The sequence below is a fragment of the Alligator sinensis genome, unplaced genomic scaffold, assembly GCF_000455745.1.
Source record: "Alligator sinensis unplaced genomic scaffold, ASM45574v1 scaffold499_1, whole genome shotgun sequence".
NCBI classification, from domain to species: Eukaryota; Metazoa; Chordata; order Crocodylia; family Alligatoridae; genus Alligator; species Alligator sinensis.
In genome coordinates, this window is record NW_005841864.1 from 4,229,101 (window position 1) to 4,256,844 (window position 27,744).

The 27,744-nt window shown below is 40.8% G+C and overlaps 1 protein-coding gene across 1 annotated transcript in view; it reads right to left on the minus strand.

Annotated features, from left to right (window-relative positions):
* Positions 1–27,744, minus strand: part of ADGRB3 (adhesion G protein-coupled receptor B3) — a 738,716-nt gene that overhangs the window by 425,844 nt on the left and 285,128 nt on the right. Inside the window, exons 6-7 of the mRNA XM_006016642.3 lie at positions 18,374–18,538; positions 17,428–17,592 (exon numbers count right to left, since the gene is read on the minus strand). Coding sequence (XP_006016704.1) covers positions 17,428–17,592; positions 18,374–18,538 — 330 coding nt within the window. The remainder of the gene's footprint in view (positions 1–17,427; positions 17,593–18,373; positions 18,539–27,744) is intronic.

Here is a 27,744-nt window from a genome sequence, read left to right on the forward strand (position 1 = left end):
GCTGAGCTTTCATTTTAATCTGCTGCATTTATTCCCCCTCTCACATGCACATACACTCTACTATAATGCTTTTTATCAACAACTCCAAACCTTAACTACAAATTAGTGTTACTTAACAGACTTGAAATATGAAGAAAATCATTTAAGAATTTGAGGTTTCTAAAACGTTGAAACACTTAAAACAATCAGCTTGACACACAATACATTTACATAACATGTGACTCATTACAAGATTTCATTCACTTTGTAAGTCGATGTAAATTACACCAGAATCTGAAGTGGACAGACAACCAAATTTTCAGTGTTTGCCTTTGCACTAAGCACTGTTATAGTGTACTCCCATTAGGTGGCAAGGGGCACGTAACAGCCTAGTTACCTACAGCAGACAGACAGTCTAGAATAGCTCTGGGCACACAACACTTCCTCCATTGTAACTTACACTGATTTTACTCTGATTTTTCTTGGGGGAATTCTATACTGGACATTATACCAGTAAGTTATACCAGTGTAGGCTTCTACACTCTGCCTGTTCTTTGTTACACTAGTGTAACAGTTGGTTACATTGGTGTAAAAGTGCTGTGAGTTTAAGCCCCTGAAGCCATTCCTCAATCATTAAAAGTAATAAGCACATCAATTTTGAAGATATCGAGGAAACAAAAGAATAAGTTGCTTCTTTTGAAATGTGTTTCATTGTGACTTGGTTATTAACATGTGAGGTCAGTACTGTAAAATAGAGTGGCTATAAGCCAAAATGACCTTTTTACTGATTATCACAATGTTTTTTTAAGGAAAGGACATTTTTCACATTCCCATGGTAACAGATTCAACGGGCATACATGGAAGTAGGAAAAGAAAGCTATATTTTTCTTGTTTCATATTTGTTTTGTATATACTCAGGATTACTAAATTCTTTCTGTTGTTCACTAGTTTTAGTGTAGTTTCCCAGCATGTTATTTTATTAAATGAAGCAGTAAACATCACAACAGATATCTCTGATAACTTGAGGTGATATGAAACATCAGCAGCTCAAATCTAAATCACTTAAACAGCTCCAAAAAACCCTGAGACTATTTTCCTTTCTTTATTATTTGCATTACTATAGAAATTGGTGCTGCATTGTTCTATACACCCTGAAGGTATACAAAATAAGAGGTAGTCCATTCCTCAAAGCAGTTACATGACAAACCACAGGGTGAGCAAAAATAGGTATTATCACCATTTTACATATATGGATGAATATAATAGGATTAAGTGGCTCATCTACAGTTACATAGGAACATCAGGATGAGGAGAGAATGAACTCAGTCCTTCTAAATGCTGTTCCACTACTAAACCCATACAACTGTTCTTCCTTTCCCTTTACTTCTACTGACAAAGCAATGAAGTAGGTAATGAAACTGTGCAGACTTCTGCATCAAGTACTCAACTCTGTAGTTGAAAAAGAGTTCCTTGCAGATGGCTCAGCAATACTAATATGAATCACAGTACTTCAGAAAAACTGCTTGCTAAATTTGCTTCAGCATCATCATTCCTGAATTGTGAGTCAAAACAGTTGATGAAGCTAGAGAAGAAAGAATATCCTTAATGGCAAAACCCTAAGCAAGCAAGCTGTTTTACTTATGTAGAATGCTAATTTGCTTCAGATAAAATAGTCTAAAAGTAAACACGAGTCCACTCTTTTAATGGGAAAGGCAAAGGATGCGTGATGACAAAACGGAGAGAATCTGGTGACATGAGCCAGTGCAATTACTGTCATTCTAGGATCTTGTAAAAAATAATGTATTGGTCTGTGGGCTGTAAAGACTGACATAGCCTACTTGGGGGGATGACTCATAACTGAATGTCTTCTTCTCAGGGGGTCCTCCCTCAGTGATTGCTACATAATGTCTAATTTGACTTTGCATGACTGCCTAGTTCTGCCTTATCCCCCCACTCCATCTCCATTCATCACTCAAACAAAAAGCTTAGATGTAATCAGAGAGAACATTTGTTCTGTTGTTTTCAAGACCTTTTAATATAAAATATATATCATATAAACTATATAAAGTAATCTGTCTGTTATTTAAATAGGGTAAATTTGAGTTAGGTTTAAAACCATTTTCTTAACTCTTTTCAGGATAAAACTGAATGTTATGTTTTATTGAGAAGCAGCATGACAGGATAAAACAGTTTATATTTTGGATTATTTTTACTGGATGCACTACTGGCTATGGGCAAGTTTGACTAGGGTGGGCTCATGCTTCAAGCAGTCTTTAGAAACATCTTGGGTGTTTATTGGGTGTGTCTGGCTCATGTACTTTGGTTAAACTGACAGCCTGATTTGGGGTCAGGAAGAAACTTTTCCTCCAGGCTAGATTACCTTCCTCTGTATGGCCCTCTTCCTAGGATCATCAGAGCATATTTGAATTTAGCTACTTTCCTGATACTGTAGTGGGAAGGTATTGATGATGCCCTTCTCCCCCCTGCTTATTACCTTTGGCATGTGGTTTACTGTGCCTGTAATGTAAAAGATGGGTCAGAGTGGATAGTCCTGTGCATCTTTCAGACCAAAGGCTGCCTGGGAATGTAGATTAGACTCCATGGCCTGGAAGGTCGTTTCTAAAGCTATATTCTTATGATATTTCTATGCATAGAAAAACTGCCAGACTAAATTCTGGGTCCCCAGTGTTTTTGGATAATAGAGTTTTATGGAAAATCCCCAATCTGAGATTAAGGGATGTTTATTCTCCAAAAGTTAATTCTTTATAGAGGGTGGCTAATAGAAACTATTCTGCTTGGAACCAGAGACCTTGTGTGATGATGTCTAGGCTGCAGGTGGGTGTTTATGAATTTTCTGTTACTTTCCTGAAGGCTCCCCAGAGCAATGAGGGTGCAACAATGAGATGACAAAACTTGTGGAAAGATGGGAGTTCCGTTTGTGCACAGTATAAACCTGATATTTAAGCTTGCATTTAGAAGACCGAATAAACTACCAGTGAATCAAGTATGGCCCCAGTCCTTGCAGGTATGAAAAGTTTAATTTGTACTCTCAGTGGAGATCTTCAAGAGTGGTTTGCATTTCTTTGGCAAGCCAAAGTCCTGTAGTCATGAAGGGAGGTGCATTATGATTGCCAATGTCATGAACTGAGAGGTGGTGTATCTATGGCTGCTTTCAGGGCCCTGCTAGCTACCAGCTGACCCTCTAAGGTCAGCAACACGGGATCTCCTTTCATTCCAAAGAAAGGGCACCTTCCAGGCCTGCAATCCATTTGTATACTCCAAAACTGCAATATGCTAAGAGTACCTGGAAGTTCACAATCCTAAACTGCATATCTGTTGATTAATATAACCTTATCTCAAACTGGTTCAATTTCTTGACCTCCCTGTCCTTAAAATGTTTTGCTTTCTTGTTTACAGCTGACAGCATGAGTGAAGATGGCTGTAAATAAAGATATTTCATCCCTCCCTAGAGGGAACTTGGTAATAATTTTCAGCCTGCTTAGCTGACCAAAGATAAGATGCTGTCATTTGCCAAACTAGCTTTATGGAGTCCATAACCTTGTTAATCAGTGATATCATCAGCCAGCATAAAAACAAGAAATGCCATACTGGGCACATCTATACATGTGCTTTAATGAGCAGTAGACTATTTTACTGCACATTAAAGCTTTACATAAAAGCCATGACATTATGCTACTGTGCAGTAAAATAGTCTACTGCACATTAAGCATCACAAAAAAGCATGCAAATGCACTACTGTGCAATAGCACAGCCTAATGCGCATTAATTTAGTACCTCCAATTGGAAGTACTACATTTAATGCACATTAGAAAAGGAGCATTAATGAACATGTAGGCACACTCACAGGGTTAGATCAATGGCCCATCTAGACTATTATCCTATTTCTAACAGTGGCAGAGGTGGATGCTAGAAAGGGAGAACACTAAACCAGATACCTCTAGAGTGATCTATTCCCTATTCAGTACTCTCTCTAGCATCCACCATTTATTGGGTTACAGATGTCAGAGAAAATATCTCCGAGCATTTAGTTCAAGGATTGTTCCTCCTTTCAGACATGTCCTCTGATGAAATTTTACATGCCTGAAGAATTCATGTCATTAAGGCCTCCGTTAGCCTCAGGTGTGCAGGAAAAGAACAGGAAGAAACATCAATGGTGCAGAAAGTTATGGAGAAAGTTCTCTCAGGGATAAGGTAGCAGTTAGCTCACAATGTTCCAGAGGATTTTAAGTGTCCTCCTAATAGATTAAAGCCAAATGAGTGTTGGGTGGATTAAAGTGAGGTCATCCTCTGAAAAATTACACTTCCAACTCAAAAAAAAAAAGAAAAAAAAAGGACAATCAACCCTTTGAGACACTGAGGACAATTAGGACAAAGGGGTCTTGGCCCAATATGATGGCACCTCATGATACAGCACAGTAAAGAGATGGGGGAAAGGCATGACAAAAAATGTGCCAAGGCACAGTCCAGTGGCTTATCTTGGCATCTTCTTCCCAGGCTTGCAAACAGAGCTGGAAATAAGATAAAGGAATCATAAAAAAAATAAAACAGCATAAACAGGTAGTTAGTACAAAATTCCACAAGGAATAAAGTTTGGTACCAGTATAAAAATTAATGTGCTTCATCTCCAACCAGGCAGTTGGAAGGAATTGAGAAGCCCACAGTATGTACTGCCCTTTATTCTCTCTGTGTGGGCTACAAGACTAAGATCAAACCACAGAAGCATGAGGGATATCTACAATGAGACTATGTTGACAACTGACTCAAAAGAACACTATTTCTTTTCAACCTAAGACTGAGATTTGGGTACGTAATTCATCATCAGCACAGTATGGTGATAAGAAGAAATTCGGCAAACCTACTGTCTCACACACTACATTCTTCACTTAAACTGACCAATTCAAGTCCAAATCCTGACTTCTGTGTATAACCTTCTTGGCAGTTCTTCACAGATGAAGAAATTAGGAAGGTAACTGCCCATGCCAGTAGCAGGCTCCCTGGTGACTGATTGCAGAGAGGCAAATCCTGCTGCAATGGTTACATGGGCATGGTGGATTGCTGCTACATGAAGATGTATCTTTCCTCCTCCTCCTCCTCCTCCTCGATGGTGGCTCTGTACTGACATTCAAAGAGGGATGTTGCCTTTTTGATTTGGAGCTGCCAGGCATCACAATCTGCAGCCTATTTCCCACAGTTTGAAAAGGACCTACAGGCAGAAAAGGACTTCTTCAGGGTGTTCTTAAAGCACTTACTTGGGATCCCTCTGTCATGTTTCCCAGTCATCAGTTCCCCATACAGCACAGCCTTTGGTAGGTGGTTGTCATCCATCTGGGCCACATGGCCTGCCCACCGCAACTGAGTCTGGAGGAGAATCATCTCGATGCTGGTGGTATTGGCTCTCTGTAGCACCTCCATGTTGGTGACACAATTCTGCCAGCAGATCTTCAGAATGGTGTGGAGGCAGCAGTGATGGAAGTGCTCAAGGAGGTGTACATGGCAGGGATATAAAACCCATGACTCAGCACTATACAGTAGGGTGAAGATAAAAACATCTCTGTACACCTTAACTTTGGTCTATGCCTATAGGCTGTGACTGTTTCAGGCCCAAATGAAGAGTCTGCTGAAGGCACTACTGGCTTTTGAGAGTCTGTTGTCTACTTCCTTGTCCGTTGTGGCATCATACAAGATGACACTCCCCAGGTGGGTGAGCTGCTTGGCAGCATTTAGCTCAGTTCCTTTGATAGTCATCTTCGGTGGCATATAAGCTTAGTGTGGAGCTGGCAGATGAAGAACTTCAGTCTTCTTCAGGATGGTGGTGAGCCCAAAGTGTTGTGCTGCAGTAGCAAAGCTAGTCATGAGCTGCAGATTGTGTTGGGTGTGGGCCACCAGGTCACAGTCATCTGCAAACAGAAGTCACGGATGAGCTGTTGCAAGGTCTTTGTGTAGGCCTGCAGCCATATGAGGTTGAAGAGGTTTCCATATGCCCAGAAGTGGGCATCCTCACCTTTCCCATGATTGTAGAATGCTTGTTGCAGCATCATGATGAAGAAAATGGCGAATAAGGTAGGGGTGAGTACACAGCTTTGCTTAACTCCACTGGAGATCAGGAACAGACCCGAGAGGCTGTTGTTGTACTTGACTTGTCCACGCTGACTCCATGGAGTTGTTTAAACATGGTGAGGAACGTAGGTGGGCACCCAAGCTTCTTGAGAATCTTCCAGAGGCCATCTTGCCTTACCGCATCAAACGCCTTCATGAGGTCAATGAAAGTGATGTACAGCCCCTTGTTCTGCTCCCAGAACTTTTCTTGTATTTGTCTGATCACAAATACCATATCTACTGTGTCTCTGTTTGCTCTGAAGCCACATTCGATCTCTAGGAGGACTTCTGCTATGACAGGCACCAGCCTGTAGAGGAGGATTCTAGCTCGGATCTTCCCAGTGATGGACAGAAGGCTGATCCCTTGGTAGTTGGAACAGTTTGATATGTCACCTTTATTCTTATACAGGGGGATGATTACAGCATCATGCAGATCCTGTGGAATTTTCCCCTGGTCCCAGCAGGCTATGAAGAGTTCATGGAGCTTGGAGCGTAGAGCAGTCCCACCATATTTCAGGGCTTGAGCTGCTTAATTCAGTTGATGACAGACTCACGTACTGTGAGTTCAGTGCTAAAAAGAGTTTGAAAGTGCTCAGACCATTGGTCTAAGACAGAGTCTTCATCAATGTATAAAGTCCAACCATCAGAGCTCCTCAGTGTACTTTGGATCAGGAAGGTGGGGCCATAGGCAGATTTCAGTGCTTCGTAGAAGATTCTGGTGTCTCCATTGTTACCATACAGTTGCATTCTTTCTGCAAGATTAATCCACCTCTCTCTTGGTTAGATGGCTGTGCTAGAAGGGCTTGATGACTAGTCCTCTCTTTTGTGAGCAGGGCTTGGATGTCTTTGTCATTTTCATCAAACCAGTCCCAGTTTCTCTTGATACCGAGCTCAACAGTCTCCTTGGTGGTCTCCAGGACTACTGACTTGATGTGTTTCCAGAGTCCATCGGGTGAGGTGTCTGCAGTATGGACTTGGCTTTCAAGCTTAGACTGAAGTATTTTTTGAATTTTTTGTTGGCAAGATTAGTTCTGTAGCTTGGAAAGATCATACTTCTTTGGTGGGTTGTCTCTGTGCTTAGGCTGAGGCTTGAAGTGGAAGGATCATAGTCACAGTATGGATGATCACTTACCAACAGTCAGTGTAGAGCTACAGAAGCTGGATATCTATAAATCAGCAGAACTGGATGAACTCCATCTGAGAGTGCTGAACGAACTAGCCAAGGTCATTGCAGGAGTACTAGCAAACCTCTTTGAGAATTTGTGACTCTCAGGAGAGGTCCCAGAAGACTGGAAGAGGACCAGTGTTGTGCCCATCTTCAAGAAGGGGAGGAGAGAGGACCCAGGGAACTACATCCCAATCAGCCTGACCTCAATCCCAGGAAAAACCCTTGAAACAATTCTCAAGAAGTCTATGTGTGATAAACTATTAGAAAGCAAAATTCTGAATGACAGCCAGCACGGTTTTGTCACGGGTAGGTCATGTCTGACTGACTTCATCTGCTTTTATGACCAGGTTAACATCTCCATCAATGATCTGGATGCAGGGGTGAAAATCACACTGGCAAAATTAACTGATGACACTAAGCTGTGGAGAAGTGCAGCCATGCCTCAGGGTAGGCTGATGATCCAAGTGGACCCAGACACATTAGTTAGATGGGCAGACCAGAACTAGATGCTGTTCAACACTAAGAAGTGTAAAGTGCTCCATCTGGGGAGGAAAAATCCACAACAAACTTACAGGCTCGGTAGTGCTACATTAGCTAGCACTGTGTTCTAAAGATTCCTGGGTATCATAATTAACCATAGAATGAGTATGAGCCACCAGTGTGATGCTACAGTTAGCAGAGAAAACAATACACTGGCATGCATCAACTGATGCATCTCAAGCAAAACTAAGGAAGTTATTGTCCCACTCTACTCAGCATTGGTGAGGCCGCAGGTGGAGTACTGAGTGCAGTTCGGGGCACCCCATTTCAAGAAGGATGTGGAGAAGCTTGAGTGAGTCCAGAGAAGAGCCAGTTGTATGATCAGAGGCCTGAAGAGCAAGCTATACCAGGAAAAGCTGATTAATAGGGGAGTGTTCAGCCTAGAAAAGAGAAGACTTCAGAGGGATTTAGTGGCAGCTTACAAATATATCAGGGGTGAGTAAGTGATAGGCAAACAACTATTCACCAAAGCGCCCCAGCAAAAAACCAGGAGCAATGGTCATAAACTCCTAGAAGAAGGTTTCCGACTGGATATAAGGAAAAACTTCCTCATGGTTCATGTGACCAGACTCTGGAATAGACTCCCAGTGGGGGTGGTGCAGGCACCTACCCTGGAGATCTTCAAAAGGAGACTGGATGCACACCTTGCTGAGGTTATCTGACCCCAGGAGTCTTTCCTGCCCAGAGCAGGGGGCTGGACCTGATGATCTCAAAAGGTCCCTTCCAGCCCTAAACTTCTGTGAATCTGTGACAACTCTGAGCGAATGAATTGGTGGTCGGTATGGCAGTCAGCACTAGGCATAACTCTGGTGTGAAGGATGTCCCCAAGATCACACTGATGCACAAAAATATCATCTATCAGGTGTCAATGTCTGGATTGGGGATGCATCCAAGTGGTTTTGTAGCTCTTTTTTCTGCTGAAAATGGGTGTTGGTTATTGTCATCTGCATTTCTGCACAGAGTTCCAGAAGCAAGTGTCCATTGCCATTACAATTTCCCAATCCACATCTTCCAAGCACGCCTTCCCATGCTAGATAGTCACCTCTTAAAACCGCCCATGATGATGATCCTATCTTTGGGTGGTGTTTTCTAGATGAGATCGTGGAGGTAAGTACAGAACTTAAGTTTGTCAGTTTGATGCTGGTCATGCAAAGAAAGGCATATGAACATGATGCGATCAGAAAGGCTTATTGGTAATCTTTGTAGCCTGGAAAGAATGGAGTTCTTTACCATGAAGCAACACCTGAGAGGCTTATTGGTAATCTTTGTAGCCTGGAAAGAATGGAGTTCTTTATCATGAAGCAACACCTGAGAGGTAGTGCTACTCAGGCACTGAGTGCTACCTGAGTAGCACTACCGAGCCTGTAAGTTTGTTGTGGATTTTCCACCTGCAGATTACCTGACCAGTAAAGGGTGTAACCAACACTGTGCTCTATTAGGCTGCCTTGTTCTGGGGAGTGCACCTCACTCAGGATTGCTATGTGGATGTGGGCAACCAAGGCTGAGTTTCACTTAGGGAAACTACAATCTTCAGAGTCCAGCATTGTATGGATATTTAAACATGCTAGGTGCGGAGGTTTTCTTTTTTTCCTGCCATTTGAGGTGGGGGTTGGGGATTTCGTTTCCCTTTTTGTTGTAATATGGCCACTTTGAGGATGCCTGCTGACCATGTGAGCCAGCTGAGTGGTAGGGAGATGAGTGTTTCTTTTGATCACCTTTTCTAGGCATTTTTCCTATTTAGAAGCAAGAAGTGCTATCCTTCAAAAAGGCTGCTCGGATGCTTAGGGTGCTGCTGGGTAATGACATCATCTCTGGGTCATCATCAGAATAACCCGTACTCCTGAGCTGCCTGCATGCAGGATTGGGACTGCAGCTTCCAGTGTCATCTTACACCTGCCACTGTCACCCCACCCCTGGCGCTGTTGGACTTGGGGGACTTGTTTCCTTCCTGCCTGTATGTGGAGCTTCAAAGTGAATACAGTTTGTGCTGACTGGCCCCACTCTTTAGGCCTGGAACTCATGAGTGGCCTAGCGAACTAGGACAGTGACAGAGAGATCTCCAGGCTGTAGGTTTAGTTTTGGAGTATCCTTCTTCTAGGTGGATTGCTGAGCCAGGGCTAAAGAGTTCTGCCTACCCTAGTTATTTGGGTTGGATCGCTATTTGTCTGGAACCTCACCTTTGACATTACCACCATGGAAACATTTCACCACCACCTTACCACAAAAAGTTTCCAGACAGTACTGCTCTCAGGATCACTGAGACAAGCAAGCCTCTCCACCACAACAAGGTTTTGATCCAGGGAGAGGTATATATAACCTCAGAAATGGAAATCTACAGAAATAGGAGCAAAACTCTACTTTCCTACTGGACACTGGGATTGACACTCCAGCTCATTTCCTAAAACTAGCCATGTTCAATTTCTGGATATATGTAACTAACCCTGACCTTGATACCTCTTTGCCCTTCTGCAAATTGTGCTGTATCAAGCACAACTCTGTGGCAAGAGAGCATGACTGATTTTTACATATGATCTCCCAAGATTTCATATATCTGTAAAGCAATGCGGCCTCTTACTGGGCACTCATAAGGAGACAGGGCAGCATTTAACTTTACATGAATGTACCCAAAGCTAAAACTAATTGACTTATAGCAATATCTGATTACAAGAGGCAGACTTTCAGGCCTTTTTAAGAGGCAGACTTTTACTCCTCCATAGCTGTAACAAGGAATTCTTTTCCACTGAGACAGGCCCCCATATTATTTAACCCCATATTTTAACAAGTCCTTCATTATAAAGGGAACTGAAATAGCCAATGACCAGTATTCAGCTGCATGTAAACAGTGTCATGAATTACATTGTTAACACTGATCTGAAAGGCAGTGGATTAAAAATCTATGCCTGTTGTCAGCCTGGGATAAGGGAAAGAAAAATGCATCTCTTGGACTGGCCAGACAGAAAAAAATGTAATTTGAAAAAAAATATTATAAACTGAAGCTACCAATAGAATATGCTCAAAAAATATAACTGGTATTCTTTCTGAACACAGATATTATCTAAAAATTCTCAGAACATATTACATATTTTCTTAATTAAAAAATATTGAACTCTTTCACATACTGACACAGCATTCAGAAGGACAACACGGTATCTGAAAAAGCCTGGTTAAAGCTCTCACTGTATATATTCTGTATAGTTGTGCATATTTGGGACCTCCTATACATTGGTACAAATGCCTTGGAATTCTTTTCCTTTATGCTACAAGAATGTTTGGCCTTTGTTACTCAAAGTGTTTTATGAAATTGGAGTTGGGGACATCAATGATAGGTAATGTGAGATGTAATTTACTTTTGTGCCTCTAGACAAAGTATTGCCATACCCCAAATTTCCATGCTGTACTATGGTAATGATAGGAAGTGAAATATGTGTGCCTGTCTCTGCTCAATGACCCAGTCCTGTGCTGTCTTTGCCTGGGCAACTGGTCTTGTTTCCCTAGGACGCTCGTGTAGACCCTGGAGGGCTCCTCGATAACCTTCTGGGTATCCTCCACACTTTCCTGCCATGACTTTGGATTGTTCTTCAGTGGAGGGGGTTCCCTTGGAGGATGCCTCCAGAGTTGTCACATGTCTTGGTGGATGTCTATGGGGCTCCAACCTCCCCTATACCCCAGCCATACACCAACCTATGAGATGAGCCTCAGGATATTTTGCAACTAGCCCCTTTTGATGTCTTCCTCAGTTCCTACATGTCCTCCTTTGTGGATGGGCGCCTGGGGCTCTAGCCAGAGCCGGTGGGTCTGGTGATGCTCTGCCTTCAGGGCTGTCCCTCTCGATGCCCTGCGCATTCTATGATGGACACTGTTGGTAGTCGCCGTGTTCTCATGTGGTCTTCCATCTCCGAACAGGGTCTCTAATTCCCCGAGCCTGGTATGGTGTGCTAGGCTACCCTGCTCTAGGCAGGGAACAAAATAGATCTGACTAGAAAGAAAAACAGGAACAGAACACTTACCACCAGAAAAAACTCCATGCCATGAGAACACGCAATGTGAAAAGAAAAGGGGCAACGACAAGAAGTGCAAGAGGAAAGAGACTAAGAGGAGAAACAAAGAAAAGAGGGGCAACCGCGGGTAGAGTCCTGTGCTTCCTTTGCCCCTAATGCCCCTAGAGTAGCGTGTCCCTTGGGTTGGGACCCATGCCTTCACCCCAGCTGGGGTTTCTCTTATACCCTTTGGGATTTGCCTCTTCCCCAGGGTCATGGCACCCGCCACCTCCGGCCGGAACTCCCTTGCCGACTCTTCTTGTTGCCTCCGCTGGCCTCCCTGCCGGCTCCTCTGATCCCCGCCAGTCTCCCCAAGTGCGGGGATCTACCACAGCTCCTGCAGCCATTGCCACTGCCGGCCTCGCTACTGGCCTCGCTGCCGGCCCTTTTGATCTCCGCAGGTCTTCTCTGCTGCGTAAATCTCTCGCAGCTCCCGCTGCCGCTGCCGGCTTTTGCTGCTGGCCCCTTTGATCTCCGCCGGTCTTCCCTAGTGCAGAGATCTCCCGCAGCTCCCGCTGTCACCATCGCTGCCGGCTGTAGTGGCTAGACACGCTCCACTCGGCAGTCCCCCACCACTCCTTCAGCACTCGGCGTCCCCCTCTCCCACGCTCTCGGGGCCGGTTTTTATCTTCGCTAGGTGATGTCTCTTTGTGACGTCACCTGGTTCCAGCTGGAGATAGGCACAGCTGATAAACTGCTCAGGAGGTTTTCCCTGGTGCACCTCCTCACTTTTCTGGACCCCATGAGACACGTAGGTTTTTTTCTTCTTTTACTTTCAACTGGGGTCTGCCTCTGGATGAGGCTTCCCCCTTGGTCGACATGTAATAACTATTTCATGAAAATGAAAAATGATGTATTTCATCAAAATGTATTTGATGGAAAGTTTTGAGGATTTAAAATTTGGTTTTAGTGCAGAAGGAAACCAAGATTTTCTAATTTTTATCACTCAGACAGAGAGATGCTTCCTACTCACTCCCAAAAACTTAACTTGTTAGAATACCCACATGTGAATCAGAAAATTCAAACTTCCTGCTTCCTGTGCCACTCTGAGATAGAGGAAAGACTTGAATCTAGGTCCTCTAGATGTCAGCTGAGTAGTCTAATTACCAGGCTAGCATCTCTCAGCTCTTAATGAGAAATTAGATCTTAAGAAACCTTCCCAATGAAAGCCTAATCTAACCAATATCTTTCTGCAAAATGTCTGTTTCAAGGAATCATTTTCTGACAAAAAATGGAGGGGGGGGGGTGGTTTGTGAAAAATTACCAACCAGCTCTAATAATTGCATTGGATTACCTAAATTCAGTTCACATAGAAATTATTTTTCAAAATTATATTGTAAACCCACAAACTGTTATTTATTCATTTCTTGGTATAGCGCAAGCCCCTGTACCTGAGTTTTTGAATCGGTTGTTACTTAATCTATTGTTTTAAGTGCTGTAGGTTCACATCACGTGTCAACATGAAAATCGCACTACTTTAAATTGCAATTGGAATGACATGCAGTGACTTCAGTAGGAGTGTAGGAGACTCAGTATGTTGTAGAACTTGCACTTCCAAATTCTTCCTGGTTGAAAACCTTTTTTAAATCATTAAAAGTTAAACATAAGGTAGGAAAGGTGGTACCTTAGGCCATTTGTATGCATGCTCCAGGAGTGGGGGGAGTGGGCTTTAATTAGAGTGGCTCCAAAAGCTACTCTAATTAAAGCACCTGGAGCATTGCATGTATCAGTGAACCTGTACTTCAAAATGGTGGCGGAGGTGCTTTATCTAAAGCTCACTCGAGCTTTAGATAAAACACTTCTGCCACCATTTTGAAGTGTGAAGATGCTTGATACACAAGACACCGGAGGCTGCTGGAGCATTGTAATTGTCACACTCCAGCAGACTTGATTAATCATGTATAGGCCCTCATAGAGATTAACTGGCTCGGAGAGACATGAGATTTCATAGAAAACAAACTACTTCATAGGATGCTAGGAATGAACCCAAGTAATGGGAATATATGATGGTCTATTAAAAACTTTAGTCATTTTATCTTCCCAGTTGCACTGGTAGTGATAAAGATTGGTTAATCATTTGTTTATTATAGCTGTATTTTATTCTTTACCTAGTAGAGCATGCTATCTCTCAAGCAAAAAAAATAATAATAGTTTTGCAAATCCTGTAAAACAGTGTTGTAGCTGGAGACAATTTCTTAGGCCTCTAAAAATTCTTTGCATTTCGATAGAATTACTTATTTGTTGATAATATTTTCAATCTTTATACCTATTCTCATATTCAACCCTGAAAGATTAATATCTCCACTGCAGAACCTTATCTTTGGTGGGAAATCTTTAGTTATTCTTCAGAAGTACTTATAATGTCATCTTTAGGCTAATTAAGAAGATGATTTACCATCCCTTCCATTAATTAAATCAAAGCAATTCCTATATTATGTTTTTTGCCATTGACAAGAAGTACATGTTGGAAATTTGATGCATTTGTTTTGAGTAAAAATTGAGTGAAGCATAAATACAAGGAAAAAAGAAAAAATTTAACAGAGACTTCTAGCCACTAAAATATTAACACAGAGCAAAAGATATTTTTGAAGTACAAGAAGAAAAGTACATTGCATTTTTTTAAATAAATTTTATGGAGGCTTTATTTATAAAGAACATTCAAAAATGGACTTCTTCAGTTTTTAAAAAAACATTGTTCGTAGATGAAAAATCAGAAAAATCTCTGTAATGGCTTTAAAAAATTGAAATTCTACTCACCTGCGATTAAAATGAAATGCCACTATATGTATAGGCATCAGCTGAACACAATAATGTATTGGTATATTTATAATTTTAAAACAATCTGATAGCCTACTAATGCCTCGATCATTATAATAAAATAAATTCTAAATACCTATATATTTTGGCGTTTGATTTTGTTTCTCTTATTATAAAAAAACAGAGCTCTCCCTGCCCCATTTGCTCACAAGGACCTGGGTCCAGCTGCAGCTTTGCCCTCCATTGCTTTGCAGCACTGAGCAGCCCTAATATGCCGGTGCGCCCTTTCCACTGCCTCTTCAGTTTCATGAAAATATAGCCTGGTTTATTTATAGCAGCTGGAGATTGGCCCATTACATTTACAGAAAACTAATTTCAGCAAGAAAAGAATCTGTGTCTGCCAGATGTATCACCTGAGAGAAATTAACTAATGACAACCCTTTTTTAGTGGGTTTTTTTTCTATACAAATTTGTTTTGGGCCATAAAAATATAAAAACATAAATTAGAAAAAGTGCTAAATTAGGATAATAATCCTTAGCGATTTCCGTACTATTCAATGTTGTTTTGTTTTCATAAAATGCTGTTTTTACACACACACACACACACACACACTTAGTAGTAAATTACTATTCTTGCTTAGATCTGAGATGTACTTGGAAATGAGCATTAACTGAATCTGGAAGTAGTTAAATAAAATAATCAAATATCTATAACTGCGTGTATAATCTTCTGCATGATAATTACAGTGTTACAAGATTGGGTTTAGGTTATTGTTTCCGGTAGCAACCTGAGTCTGATATGAACTCAATGAAGTTGTAAGCAAATCTAGGGAATGGTACATAATGCTACGCATGCATTTGACTTGTAAATACATTTGTAAAATATTTTATTAACAGCAGGTGGCAACCTTTGAAAATTGGATTGCAGCACTACAGTTTTACTTTTAAATTCAGAAATGCAAATAATTTAAGGACTTTTTTAGGGTTGGGACTCATTTGGCTGAGTATCTGATTATCCAGATTTGTACTAATCCTATCCAAGTGTACTGTGCAGCATCTGTACAGGAAAAATCATGTTTTCAGAGCAAATTATCATTTTTTTAGGATCTCAGTATAAATAGATATTTTGAACTGCTTTAAAAGGATGTGCATTATATTAAAATAATACACTATTTTAATCATGTTTTATTTAATTACATTAATGAAGTTTTGTGTAATTACTTTAATGAGGTATTATTACAAATAATTACTCTTTGAACATAATTGTGATTCCCTGTTCTATCTCAGAGTCTTATTTTAATATTATTTTATTTTAATATGGTAATATTTTGAGTTCTGTTTTGGTATAGATGTCAGGAGATATGATTTTGCTGGGCTTGATAACATAGGATTCGCATCCATTCAGTTCCCCTATTCCTGATCTGAAGAATCCTTTCCATTAAAATCCTGTTTTCCTGAGCTTAGAATATTACCACTGATAGGTGAAGTGGAATTGTTCAGGTTTTAAATAGACTGTTGGATTTATTGAATCATTACTCTATTCAAAATTGAAAACACATGACTTCCAAGGACTACAACATAAAATCACTAGACCACCTCGACTCTATTTAATTATCAGTTTCTTTAATAATGCATTGTTCTACCTCAAAATAATGCCTCTATACAGAAAGGCAGAGTTGTATACATCTACTATTTTTCTTAGTGTTTTAGGAGTGCTTCAACTTTGTTCTTACTCAGTTTAGGCAAACATTTTAAATCACTAAAAAGACCACATTAACAACTATTTAAATATATATATATATATATATATACACACACACACACACACACACATATATATAAAGGAAAAAAATATGCCCGTTTGACTTCAGCTTTCTTTTATAAAATGATGGTCACATACAGCATTCATTCATGCTGTACATTGCAGTACTGTTCTTAGACCACATTAACAACTATTTAAATATATATATATATATATATACACACACACACACACACACACATATATATAAAGGAAAAAAATATGCCCGTTTGACTTCAGCTTTCTTTTATAAAATGATGGTCACATACAGCATTCATTCATGCTGTACATTGCAGTACTGTTCTTTCTTTCCCCCTTATCTTCACTCTATTTGGCATTTTCCCCAAATGTATTACATAGAGGTCTCTTGTAGGGAGAAAAAGGAGGAGACTGAATCCATGAATTACAAAAACAGGCCTTATATTTTCAGAACTTATGCATACAGGAATGATTTTCTAACACCTACCCCTATTGTCCCAATAGTGCAAAAATAAGCCGATGGACCTAGGTAATTTTTTGAGAGACAGTGACAGTGACAGACAGAGAGAACATTTTGGGGTTTGTTTGCTTGTTTGCTTTTTCCATTTAGATATTCCTTTTAAAATGGTTCATCTTTCACGCATATATTGTGCTAGGTGACGCCCAAGTCCATGAACACAAATCATACTGATGGAAGCAGAAGTTACTTGTCAGTATCTAAAGGCAAGACAGTGTGGTGTAACTAAGTGGGGGGTGGGGGACAACGGGAAGCAGTCTTGGGAACCCACCTAGGGAGAAGGCACAAAAATAGCAGCTCCATTGCTACCACAAGCAGCTCCATTGCTGCCACATGCAGCTAATTCTGCATCATACATGCTGATGCTCCCCAGAGCACTGAGCTTCCCTGTTATATCTCTGTAAGATCGTATTTATGAACACAATTCATATGTGATCCTACCTCTTCTAAGTATGATAGCTTAAGGTCATCTGTGTCAGCTAGAAAACATACTTGATTGTATAAAATATTAATAATGATATTTGCTTCTCACCAGGACACCTCTGTTCACTGCATCTTCTAACCTCCTCACCAGTCCCTTCACATTGTTGTCCGGTCACAGCAGCACCTTGACAAATCCTTATTCGCCTTTCCCAGCCACCATCACATGATTTGGAACATCCACTCCAGTGTCCCCATTGGTTCCACTGACCGTTAGCTGTTTGGAGGAATGCCATAGTTAGAATGGTGACATACTGTGCCCAACTAAGGTTTTTCAGTATTTGTCTGCAAAATTTGGCCTAAGTGTATCTCAAGTAGTAAAAAAGAAGCATCAAATACTTGTTCTCATACAAGCTGCTCCTATAAAGCCTGAACATAAATATTGTCACTTTTGTTTTTTTTCTTTCCAAAGGCACTTATTAAATGTCATTTTATAAGTATATATGCACTATAAAAATATATTAAAAATCCTAAATCAAAAAATCCTATTTAGAGGCTTGATTATATATTCTCTATCAATTAAAGGGCTTGAAGGCCTACAAGTAAGCATAAGAATAATTTATTTAAAAAATCATTTCTTTCATGTATAATTTCTTGTAGATTCTTGAGATCCATTGTTCCATTTCTAGCTCTCAAACTTTTATTCTAAGATTTATAGCTTTAAAATAAATGCTTATACTGTAATGCTTAATTCAGGAAGTCCAACCTTTTGGTACAGAGTCTTTATTTGTACACAGTCTTTATTTGGTACACAGTCTTTATTTGTGCAAATAGTCCTATTGTCTTCAACAGCTATCTTCTACAAACTCCTATGCTGCAGCTGGGTTGCTGCAGAAGGACCTCTGGGCCCATATGCATAGTGACTAGGCTGTAAAACTCAATATAGGCTCACTGGCTAAGGCCAGAATAGGTCCCAAGATGTCTTTTTAACAAGAAATGAATGTTACACTACCTGGAATTTTTCTCTGGATCATCTCCTACTAGGGGATCCTACTTACCAGTACATTCTGGGTTATGGCACTCCCTGCTTTCAGCCCAGGGGCCTCTGCATTCAGAACCCCCATGAGCAGCTGCTGTACATTGTCGACTTCTCTGCTGAGTGCCATTGGAGCACGTCACTGAGCACTGACTCCATGAACTCCATTCCTGCCACTGACCATCAACTATCACAGCAAACATAAAACAACAAAAAAACCAAAATTACCATAGTGTCTATATACTGCCAGTATACTTCATTGTATATTAACTTATGTTATCTCCCCTTGAAAACTAAGATAGAACCTGCAGGAAAAATGTTAAATATCATGCGATAATGGCTTATATGTCACTGTTCCCTTTTTGTTTAGAGGCCTTTACTGCACTGTTGATAATTATAAAACTTCACATGAGCAAATACAGAAATTGAGAAGTATGCCCTATTCAGGACCGGTAAGGCCTCAGTCGGAGTACTGTGTCCAATTTTAGGTACTGCACTTCAGAAGATGGGAAAAATTAGAAGAAGTTCAGCAGAGAGCAACAAGAAGGATTAAAGGTATAAGAAACAGGATTTCAGAGAAAATGTAGGAAGAACTGGAATTATTTGGTCTGGAAAAGAGAAGATGGGATTTGATAACAGTCTTCAAATAACTGAAGATAGTTATAGAAAAAATGGTAACAGGCTATTTTTTTGGCTAAAGGGACAGGACAAAAAATAATAAATTGCAATAAGGGAGACTTAAGTTGAATATTGGGAAGAACTTTCTATACTGGTGGTTAAGTACTTCAATAGACTGCCTAGAGAGGCTGTAGAATCTCCATCCTTGGATGTTTTTGAAAGAAGGTTAAAAAAAGCACGTGGCTGGAATTGTTTAAATAAGAACGATCCTGCCCTGAATAGGGGGTTGGACTAAAAAACCTCCTGAGGTGCCTCTCAGCCCATTTTTCTATGATTCTATGAAATCACTTTAATGTCTGATATCTTTTTTTCTCCAAAAATAAATGAGACCTCCCCCTCTCTCCCTCCCTTACAATTTATCCTAGTATCACAAAAAATACATTTCATTTCTGTTAACTACCAGTCAGGATATTTGATAAGACTTTCTGCTCCTTTCTGTTATGAATTCCTTGGCCATATTTCTGTGTAGAATAGAGCTCAGGTTCTGTAACATATAAGCCCTGATCCTATTGTCAAATGCATGCAGATGATCCTTGGCATGAATAGTCCTATTTCAGAGAAGCTTAGGAATGGTCATACTATGCCAGACAGAAGGTTCTTTGAGGATGGGCACAAGTAAGAAATGATCAGTAAGGGATGATTCAAATGATGCTGAAGAACCTTGCAGAAGGTAGACATGGAACAATTACCCTACCCTATTAGGTTTCATGCTGATCTTTAATACTTAGGGACTGGGTTATTCCATGAGGAATAAGGTTTCATATCTCTTTCCAAATTGTTCTTATAATAAATTATAATTCTGGCGATAATTGGTATCCATATAAATATCCAGTGTATTTTTTAATCCTGTGATGTTTCTGGGTCAATGACTTCTTGTGGCAGTAAGTTCCACAGTTTGAATAACATATTGTGTAAACAATATTTTCTTTCATTACTTTAGAATTTTACACCTTTGCATTCCATTAAATGTCCCTTTGTTCTTGTGTTATGAGACAGGGAGAACAGGAGTTCCTGATCTATTCTTTACAATTTATAATACATTTCTGTGTACCTTTCAAGGTAAACAATTTCAGTCATTTTAATCTCTCTCTATGAAAGATTTTTCCATGCCCTTGGTCAATCCTGTCATTGCTTTGTTAACCCTGGACTCAGACAGACATTTTCTACTAAGAGAGTTGCTGCTGTCCCAGGAGAAACCATGAATGTACAGATATTCAGGCTTTTTCTCCCAGAGTAAAAATGGCCACTACAAGAGAAAAATAACCTGGCAAAAACTAAGGTTAAATCACTGCCAGGAGAGATTCTCCTGGGAGAATTAATGTCTGCATGTGCTGTGGCTTCTCTGAGAATACTCCCCCTTCATAATACTCTCACAATGTGCTCCAGGAAAATACAGGCTGACCATGAACAGTCTTTGAAGCCAATCAGGACTGCCTTATGCACTGCTGTCACCAGGCAGACTAAGGGAACCTCGACAGCATGCTGAGATGTGAACACCCCCCCCCTCCTCCTGCCCTTCCCCCAGCTGTCATCACTGCAAGCTCTCTACTCTTCAGGACCTCAGCATTCAAATGTCTTTAAATGCAGCTGTGGATAAGTTTCTATACCAGTAGAACAAACCTGGGAGAATTCTTTCAGATGGGCATCAGAGGGACACCAGCCAGCCACTCTGACTTGGTGCAGAGTCACTTGGATGGACTGGATGTGTTTAAGTCAGCAGGCTTGGATGAGCTGCATCTGAGGGTGCTGAAGGAATGTCATAGCAGAACCACTGACACAGTTGTCATGGTGCTTGGGCCAGGTCCCAGAGGACTGAAAAAGGGCCAATGGGGTAACAAGGAACAATGGTCACAAACTGACAGAGAGCAGACTTAGGCTGGGCATCAGGAAGAACTTCTTCACACTAAGGGTGGCCAGAATTTGGAATGGGCTTCCAAGGGAGGTGGTGCTCTCCTCTACCTTGGGGGTCTTTAAGAGAAGGCTGGATGGGCATCTGGCTGGGGTCATCTGACCCCAGAACTCTTTCCTGTCAGGATAGGGGGTCGGACTCGATGATCTGTTGAGGTCCCTTCTGACCCTAGCATCTATGAATCCATGAATCTGAATGTGTGTACATTCCACAATATCCATTTCATAACATCCATTTGAGATGGAACACAAAACATGGGGCTGGACCTATCCCTCCAGGGATTTCGAATCCAGCCCCCCGCCCCAACCTCTCCCCCATTTTTATAGGCAGTTGTATCATACAGTCTTGTTCATGAATTTATCAAGCACCATTTTAAAACTATTTAAATGGGACCAGCAGTGCTGCACACAACATTCTAAATGAAACTGCACATTTACTTTGTATAAACATTTTTCTGAGTATGGGTTGCATTAGTTTGAATGCCAGTTTGCTGCAGGAAAGAGCTTGTCAATTACACCAGATATCTTAAAAATATATATCCTTCAAAATCTCATATTAGTAAATATATATAGAAAAATACCAGGAGGAGATATTTATAAAGCAGGTGAGTCTTCTAAAATGCATTCATTTGTTTTGAAAAATTCTGCCATTATAGTTACAATAATTATTTTTGTGCATACAATTACCCAGTATGAATTTACAAATTCAGCTGGTAATAGCTTGGTATTTACTTATTTTCATTCTTTAAAAATCTGATCTTACAAATATATTTGCAATTAAAAAACAAACAAACAAACAAGCAAAGTGATAGAAAAATCAATAATTTGACCAGATGACTCTTGACCTCAGGATTCTGTATTTCTGTTTGAGACAGAAAAATTCTGGAACTAAAAGAGCTCTTAGGAGGCTTCTCTTTCCTCTCTGCATTTTAGGACTTTATGGTATCAATAGTTATAGATGAAACAGAATTCTTAACTTAGTGATTTAACTTTTAACGAATTTGTTAAAAAAGTTGTGTGTCTGCAACATCTCAGTGAAACATCCAAGATGAAATATTAATCAGTCAGTCATTTTACAAGGACATCTGAGACACCACAGTTTTCCTTGGTACTTTACATTTAAAATAAATGAAATATTTCAGAGATCAATGAGTTGCAGTTAGTGATGAGTCACAGGGTTTTTTTTTAAAGCGTTATTTTAAGTGTTCTTTTTAATGCAAGGGTTATGCATCACTTCTATATGTAGAAGACCACTTCAGGCCATGGAGCATAGTATATTGATTACCTGTTCAACAGAAAACTGAAGTCTCTTCAGGCATGGAAACAGGCTTTGTTCATTTATCATGAAACTTTATGCAAAGAAGAAAATATTATGGAAACTATATTTCAATTCTTGCTTTTGCTTCCCCCCAGTTTTACCCAGTATTATGCACTGTTGTGGAGGGTAGGGTGAGTCAAACAGACATTGTGAATTGAAGGTTTAGGAATCAACTCTGCCCCTTTAAAAATCAATGGTAGTTGAAATAGTACCAGGCAAGTCAGACAACCACTTTATCCAACAGTCTTATCTTATAGTCCTTTTGAAATGATGAATTACATTATTTCTCTTTAGTTGCTCATGCAATGTCCTCACTTGACCTTATTAACCTAAGGCAAACAAACAGTCATTGATATTCCATATCTGATATACTGAAGGGAACCAGACATGAACATCTCCACTGTAGAACATGGGGCTGGACTTGTAATTTAGTATTAAAATACTGTTCAAGCATATTATGGTTGCTGCTGAGCTTACAGAATCATAGGAAAGGAGAGCTAGATGGCACTTCAGGAGGTCATCTGGTCCAACCCCGTGCTCCAGGCAGGATCAGTATTCTCTCCTGAGTCATGTTTTCTAGACTTCTAATATTTATTTATTTTTGCTTTCCAGTGAATTTTCTATTTTGTCCACATTTTTCTTGAAGTGAGTGCCTTAAATTGGACACAGTAATCCAGGAAAAACATCAGAAATGTTAAACAGAGTGAAAGGGTCACTTTAATTGTCTTGCAAGTGATGCTTCTATTAATAGCTTGTAGAAGCTTGAGAGAGTCCAGAGAAGAGCCACACGCATGATCAGAGGTCAGGGAAGCATACCCTACGATGACAGGCTGAGAGCCCTGGGGCTCTTTAGCCTGGAAAAGCGCAGGCTCAGGGGTGATCTGATGGCCACCTACAAGTTTATCAGGGGTAACCACCAGGATCTGGGGGAATGTTTGTTCACCAGAGCGCCCCAAGGGATGACGACTAGGTCGAATGGTCGTAAACTACTACAAGACCGTTTCAGGCTGGACATAAGGAAGAATTTCTTTACTGTCCGAGCCCCCAAGGTCTGGAACAGCCTGCCACCGGAGGTGGTTCAAGTGCCTACATTGAACACCTTCAAGAGCAAACTGGATGCTTATCTTGTTGGGATTCTATGACCCCAGCTGACTTCCTGCCCTTTGGGCAGGGGGCTGGACTCGATGATCTTCCGACGTCCCTTCCAGCCCTAATGTCTATGAAATCTATGAAATAGATTACAGTATGCTATTATTTTGGTGGGGGGCGGGGAGGGGTTGCAATAAGAGAACTCATATCCAGGCTCATATTCAGCTTAACTGTAACATACAGCATGTAATCACAAGTGCCTACTTTTAAGGCTATGGGGTTATATCTACAAAGTCCAAATTGGGTTTATTTCTTCACCACAGTCTACAGTACTTAGATACAGAAACATTCTCTGTAAACAGCTGCAACTTACTGAAATCTTTATGGGAATTAATAAAGACTTTTTTTGTACATTGGTAAGAATTCACAGCCTTTCAATTGACACTGGCTCAGAAAAGAATACCTGCCAATAGCCACAGACTGTTCTGCATATCTCTCATATAGTATTAAACATAGTCTCTCCACAGTATTAAACAAATGATTCAAAGCTATAACACAGGTTGTGTGTACAGAGCTTATTAATGGTATCTTTTTTCCTCTCACACTGCAATACAGCAGCCAGAAGAGCAAAGGTCCATAACTCCAAGGCTAAGTACTGACAGTTAAAAAGACCGAAGCTGAATTGATTTAATCTTTGCAGGTTAATTTATGCTGCACAGACTGGCCTGATAAGCAAGTGAACAAATATTCACTTCTGATTCTGGATATGCTGACACATGCCTGCAGTGGCTTAGGCCAGGATCCTGGGGGTACTAGTGCATACCTCCCTGCTTGGCTGGAGCAGATAGCTTGGCCCAAAGTTAGCCTGCCCACCCTGTTTGGGGGGGGGGGGTGGAAGGGGGAATTGCAGGACAGGGGCAAAGCATCCTGGGATGCTGGGAGACTGTGAGTTAACTTGAATCTAGAGGAGATCTGGGATACAAGTTCAATAAACCAATTTAACCTAAATCTGTTAAGTCTGATCCATCCAGGTTTATCTTAAACTAGTTTTGGCCATTTTGAAAGCAGTTTATGCACGCTGAACTTCTGTTGTGTTATATATCTGAACCAGTTTCCAATCACTTGCACTGGTTTGTGTGTAAATTCTGTCCCTAACCCAAATGATGAATAAGACTTCTCCATAACAATTTACCAGTAAGTGGACAAAAGTAAATAAAGGACTTTATTTACTTGTCTAATGTGGGGTATTTGTGTAGATTTGTAATAAGGTCAGACCTTAACACAGATCAGTGAATGCCTGTTCCTTTCTGGAGAATGGTAGCTAGAAAACCAATGGCAGGCTGATGCATTGGTAAGAAGTTGGTAAGAAGTTGTTCGTTTTCTGTTGGTCTGGGAATTAATGCTAAGATCACTGCCTTTGGATGTGAAATTTCTGTTTGTGGACATATGGGATATTACTATTTGTCTCACTCTATTTATGCAGATTTTGTCAGAGGGTCAGGATTAGGGAACAACCATGCTCTGTGTCAGGTAAAGCTCCTGACCAGAATTACATACATACATCAGTGACCCTGTTCCCTTTAGTAATTCTGGCCGAAGTCTCTACTGCATTAAACATATTTAGAAAAACTAGAGAGGAAGAGCAAGTGAGTGTACTTCTAAAAGAAAAAAAAAAGCACTCGCATATCTATAAATTACACCCAGTCTGAACAAGCTAATTATAATTTAGGGCTAGATTTATATTGATTCTTTAGGTGCCTAAGTCCCACCATTAGGTGTCTCCATTTTGGACTACAAAGTTCCTAGGTGTTAAGACTACCAGTCTCTGAGCATGATCAGGAGCAATTCAGGTGGAATGTCAAACTCCTGTCTAGGCAGACAAGGTTCTTTGGGTAAATCTGATACCTTTTATTAAGCCAATAAATACTGTAGTTAGAAAAAAATGTTCTTAGCAAGCTTTTGGGTTTAAATACTCTTCATCAGAGTGAAGTAAAGTTCACAGGCTCATCTGTGAAAAGTGTTTTGTAAATTTTCTTTGAGGATTAGAACTGAGAGATTGGAGAGAGAGTGGTTTTCTTGTAAGAAATGTGCCCTCACCAGTAACTGAGTATTCTTGTCTTGAATAGATTTCCAGTGTGTGTTCATTCTGGTGTGCAGTTGTTGTTTGGCCTCTCCTATGTATTTTCCATCATGTGCATGAATGAGAAATATTACATTTCTGGAGGTGAAGCTGTAAGATCCAGGAATGCTGATGTTTCTGTTGTGGGGTGTAGCAATTGTGGGGGTGGTGGAGATACGTTGGCAGGTTTTGCATGTCTTGTCATGACATGGTCTGGATCCATTTGATGTGTTTTGGGCTGTAGGAAGTTTGATTCTGGTGATGAGGACAGTGAGGTTCGGTGCTTGTTTGAAGGCTAGGATGGATGGTTCTGGGAAGATCTCTTTAAGAATGGGGTCTCCTTCTAGTATAGGTTGCAATTGTTTGAGGATTTTATGTATAGGTTTGAGGGAGGGGTGATATGTCATAACCAGCAGTGTGCGATTCATGGGGGTTTGTTTTCCTTCTGTACTCCAGCAACTCTTCACACGGTATACAGGCTGCTCTTTCAAACGTGTGATCTGTCTCTGTGGAGGAGTGTCCTTGTTGAGTGAAAGCCATTTTAAGATTTGTGAGGTGGCAATCAAGGAGGTGGATTTACAAAACACTTCCCAGAGACGAGCCTATGAACTTCACTTCATCAACCTCCTGGATACAACAAATCATGGACTAAGAATTCTCCTCTTGTGCAGCAGAAGCACACAATCAAATATAGGCATTGGATTTATGACACATTATAACCTGCCTGCATCTGACTCCCCAGGAACCTCTCCACTATTTACCTGCTACATTTACTCCCTTTCCACCCCCTTCCCCTCCCCCAGCCTCTCTCTCACCCACTGACTCCTCAATTTACATCTTCATTGGCTTTCTTGCATGCATACAAGCCTCTGGCTTCTTTACTATTCATTTCATCCAGGAAGAGCACACACTAACTGCAGATGCTTCCTCAGCCTGACAAAGGGTTTTTAAACCCAAAAGCTTGCTAAGAAATTTTTTCCCAACTATTATTTGATCTAATAAAAGATATCAAATTTACACAAAGAACCTTGTCTGCCTATGTCCTTAGACCAACCTGCCTACAACCTACACCCCTGTGACATGAAAACTCCTGTATAAGCTTTTCTGCAATTCAAATATTTTCTGAAAGGCACCCAAGCTACTTCTGAGTCAGAGGTCCACATCTGTAGGCAGAAACAAACCCCATCTAATTCCCATTAAAAATACACTGAATTCAGCTAGACAGTGGTGATGATGCCCATCTTTTGCCCAAAAGCATAGTTAAATAACTCACCCAGGAAGCAGAAAACCCAGATTCTAGGCCCAGCTTAGCCCTAGGGGGTTCAAATCCAAATCCTCCATTTACCAGGGCAGTACCCTAGCTACCAGGCCATAGAAAAGGCTAGTTTATAGGTTCATAGGAAAGTAGGGCTGGAATGGACCTCAAAAAGTCATCTAGCTCAGCCCCCTACTGAAGGCAGGACCATCCTTGACTAAACAAACTAAGCCAAGTGTCCATCTGACCTGCTCCTGAAAACTCACAAGGATGGAGATTCCACGGTTTCCCTAGGTAGCCTGGGAATGCTATGCCAGACCACCCTCATAGTCAACAAGTTCTTCCTAATCTCCACCCTAAATTTCCCTTGCTGCAGCTTGAGGCCATTGCACCTAGTCCTGTTCCCTATAGCCATAGAGAAAAGCCCATCTCCATCCATGGTGACTGCCTTTCAGGTATGTACATTATATGCATGTCTGTGAGAGTCTATTCCCACCAGGAAGCTATGCAACTAGAGTGCATGCTCACTTGGGAAGAACTGGGTGTCTGTAACTATGCCAAATCCCGAACTATGTGTAAGTGCAATTCAGGTTCTGGTTGTAGGTTACAGAGATAGGTTCCCTCTGGATTGTTTTCATTCTGACCACAACTGTCTTTTATTCTTGGCTACTCATTTAGAGTACCTGCCCAGGAAGCAGGAGACCAAGGTTCAACAGGAAAGTGGTCTCACCTGAACTATACTATAGCTTGTTAATTAGGTTATTTTCCTACTATGCAGGAGATACAGGTTGAAATACCCTCAGGGTGACACATGCCTAAAACCTAGGTGTCCCACTTCCTGGGTGAGTGCTCTGGCCAGCTGACTAGGAACAAGATGGATGTGGTAGTAGCCTATCTTCAGAAATCCTTATGAGGCTATCCTCAGAAGTGAGACTATGTATTGTGAATAAAAAATGAATGGAGAAGCCCTAATGGCATGAGTTAGGCATCTCAGCTCCTGAGAGGACTGGAAATCCAGACATGTCC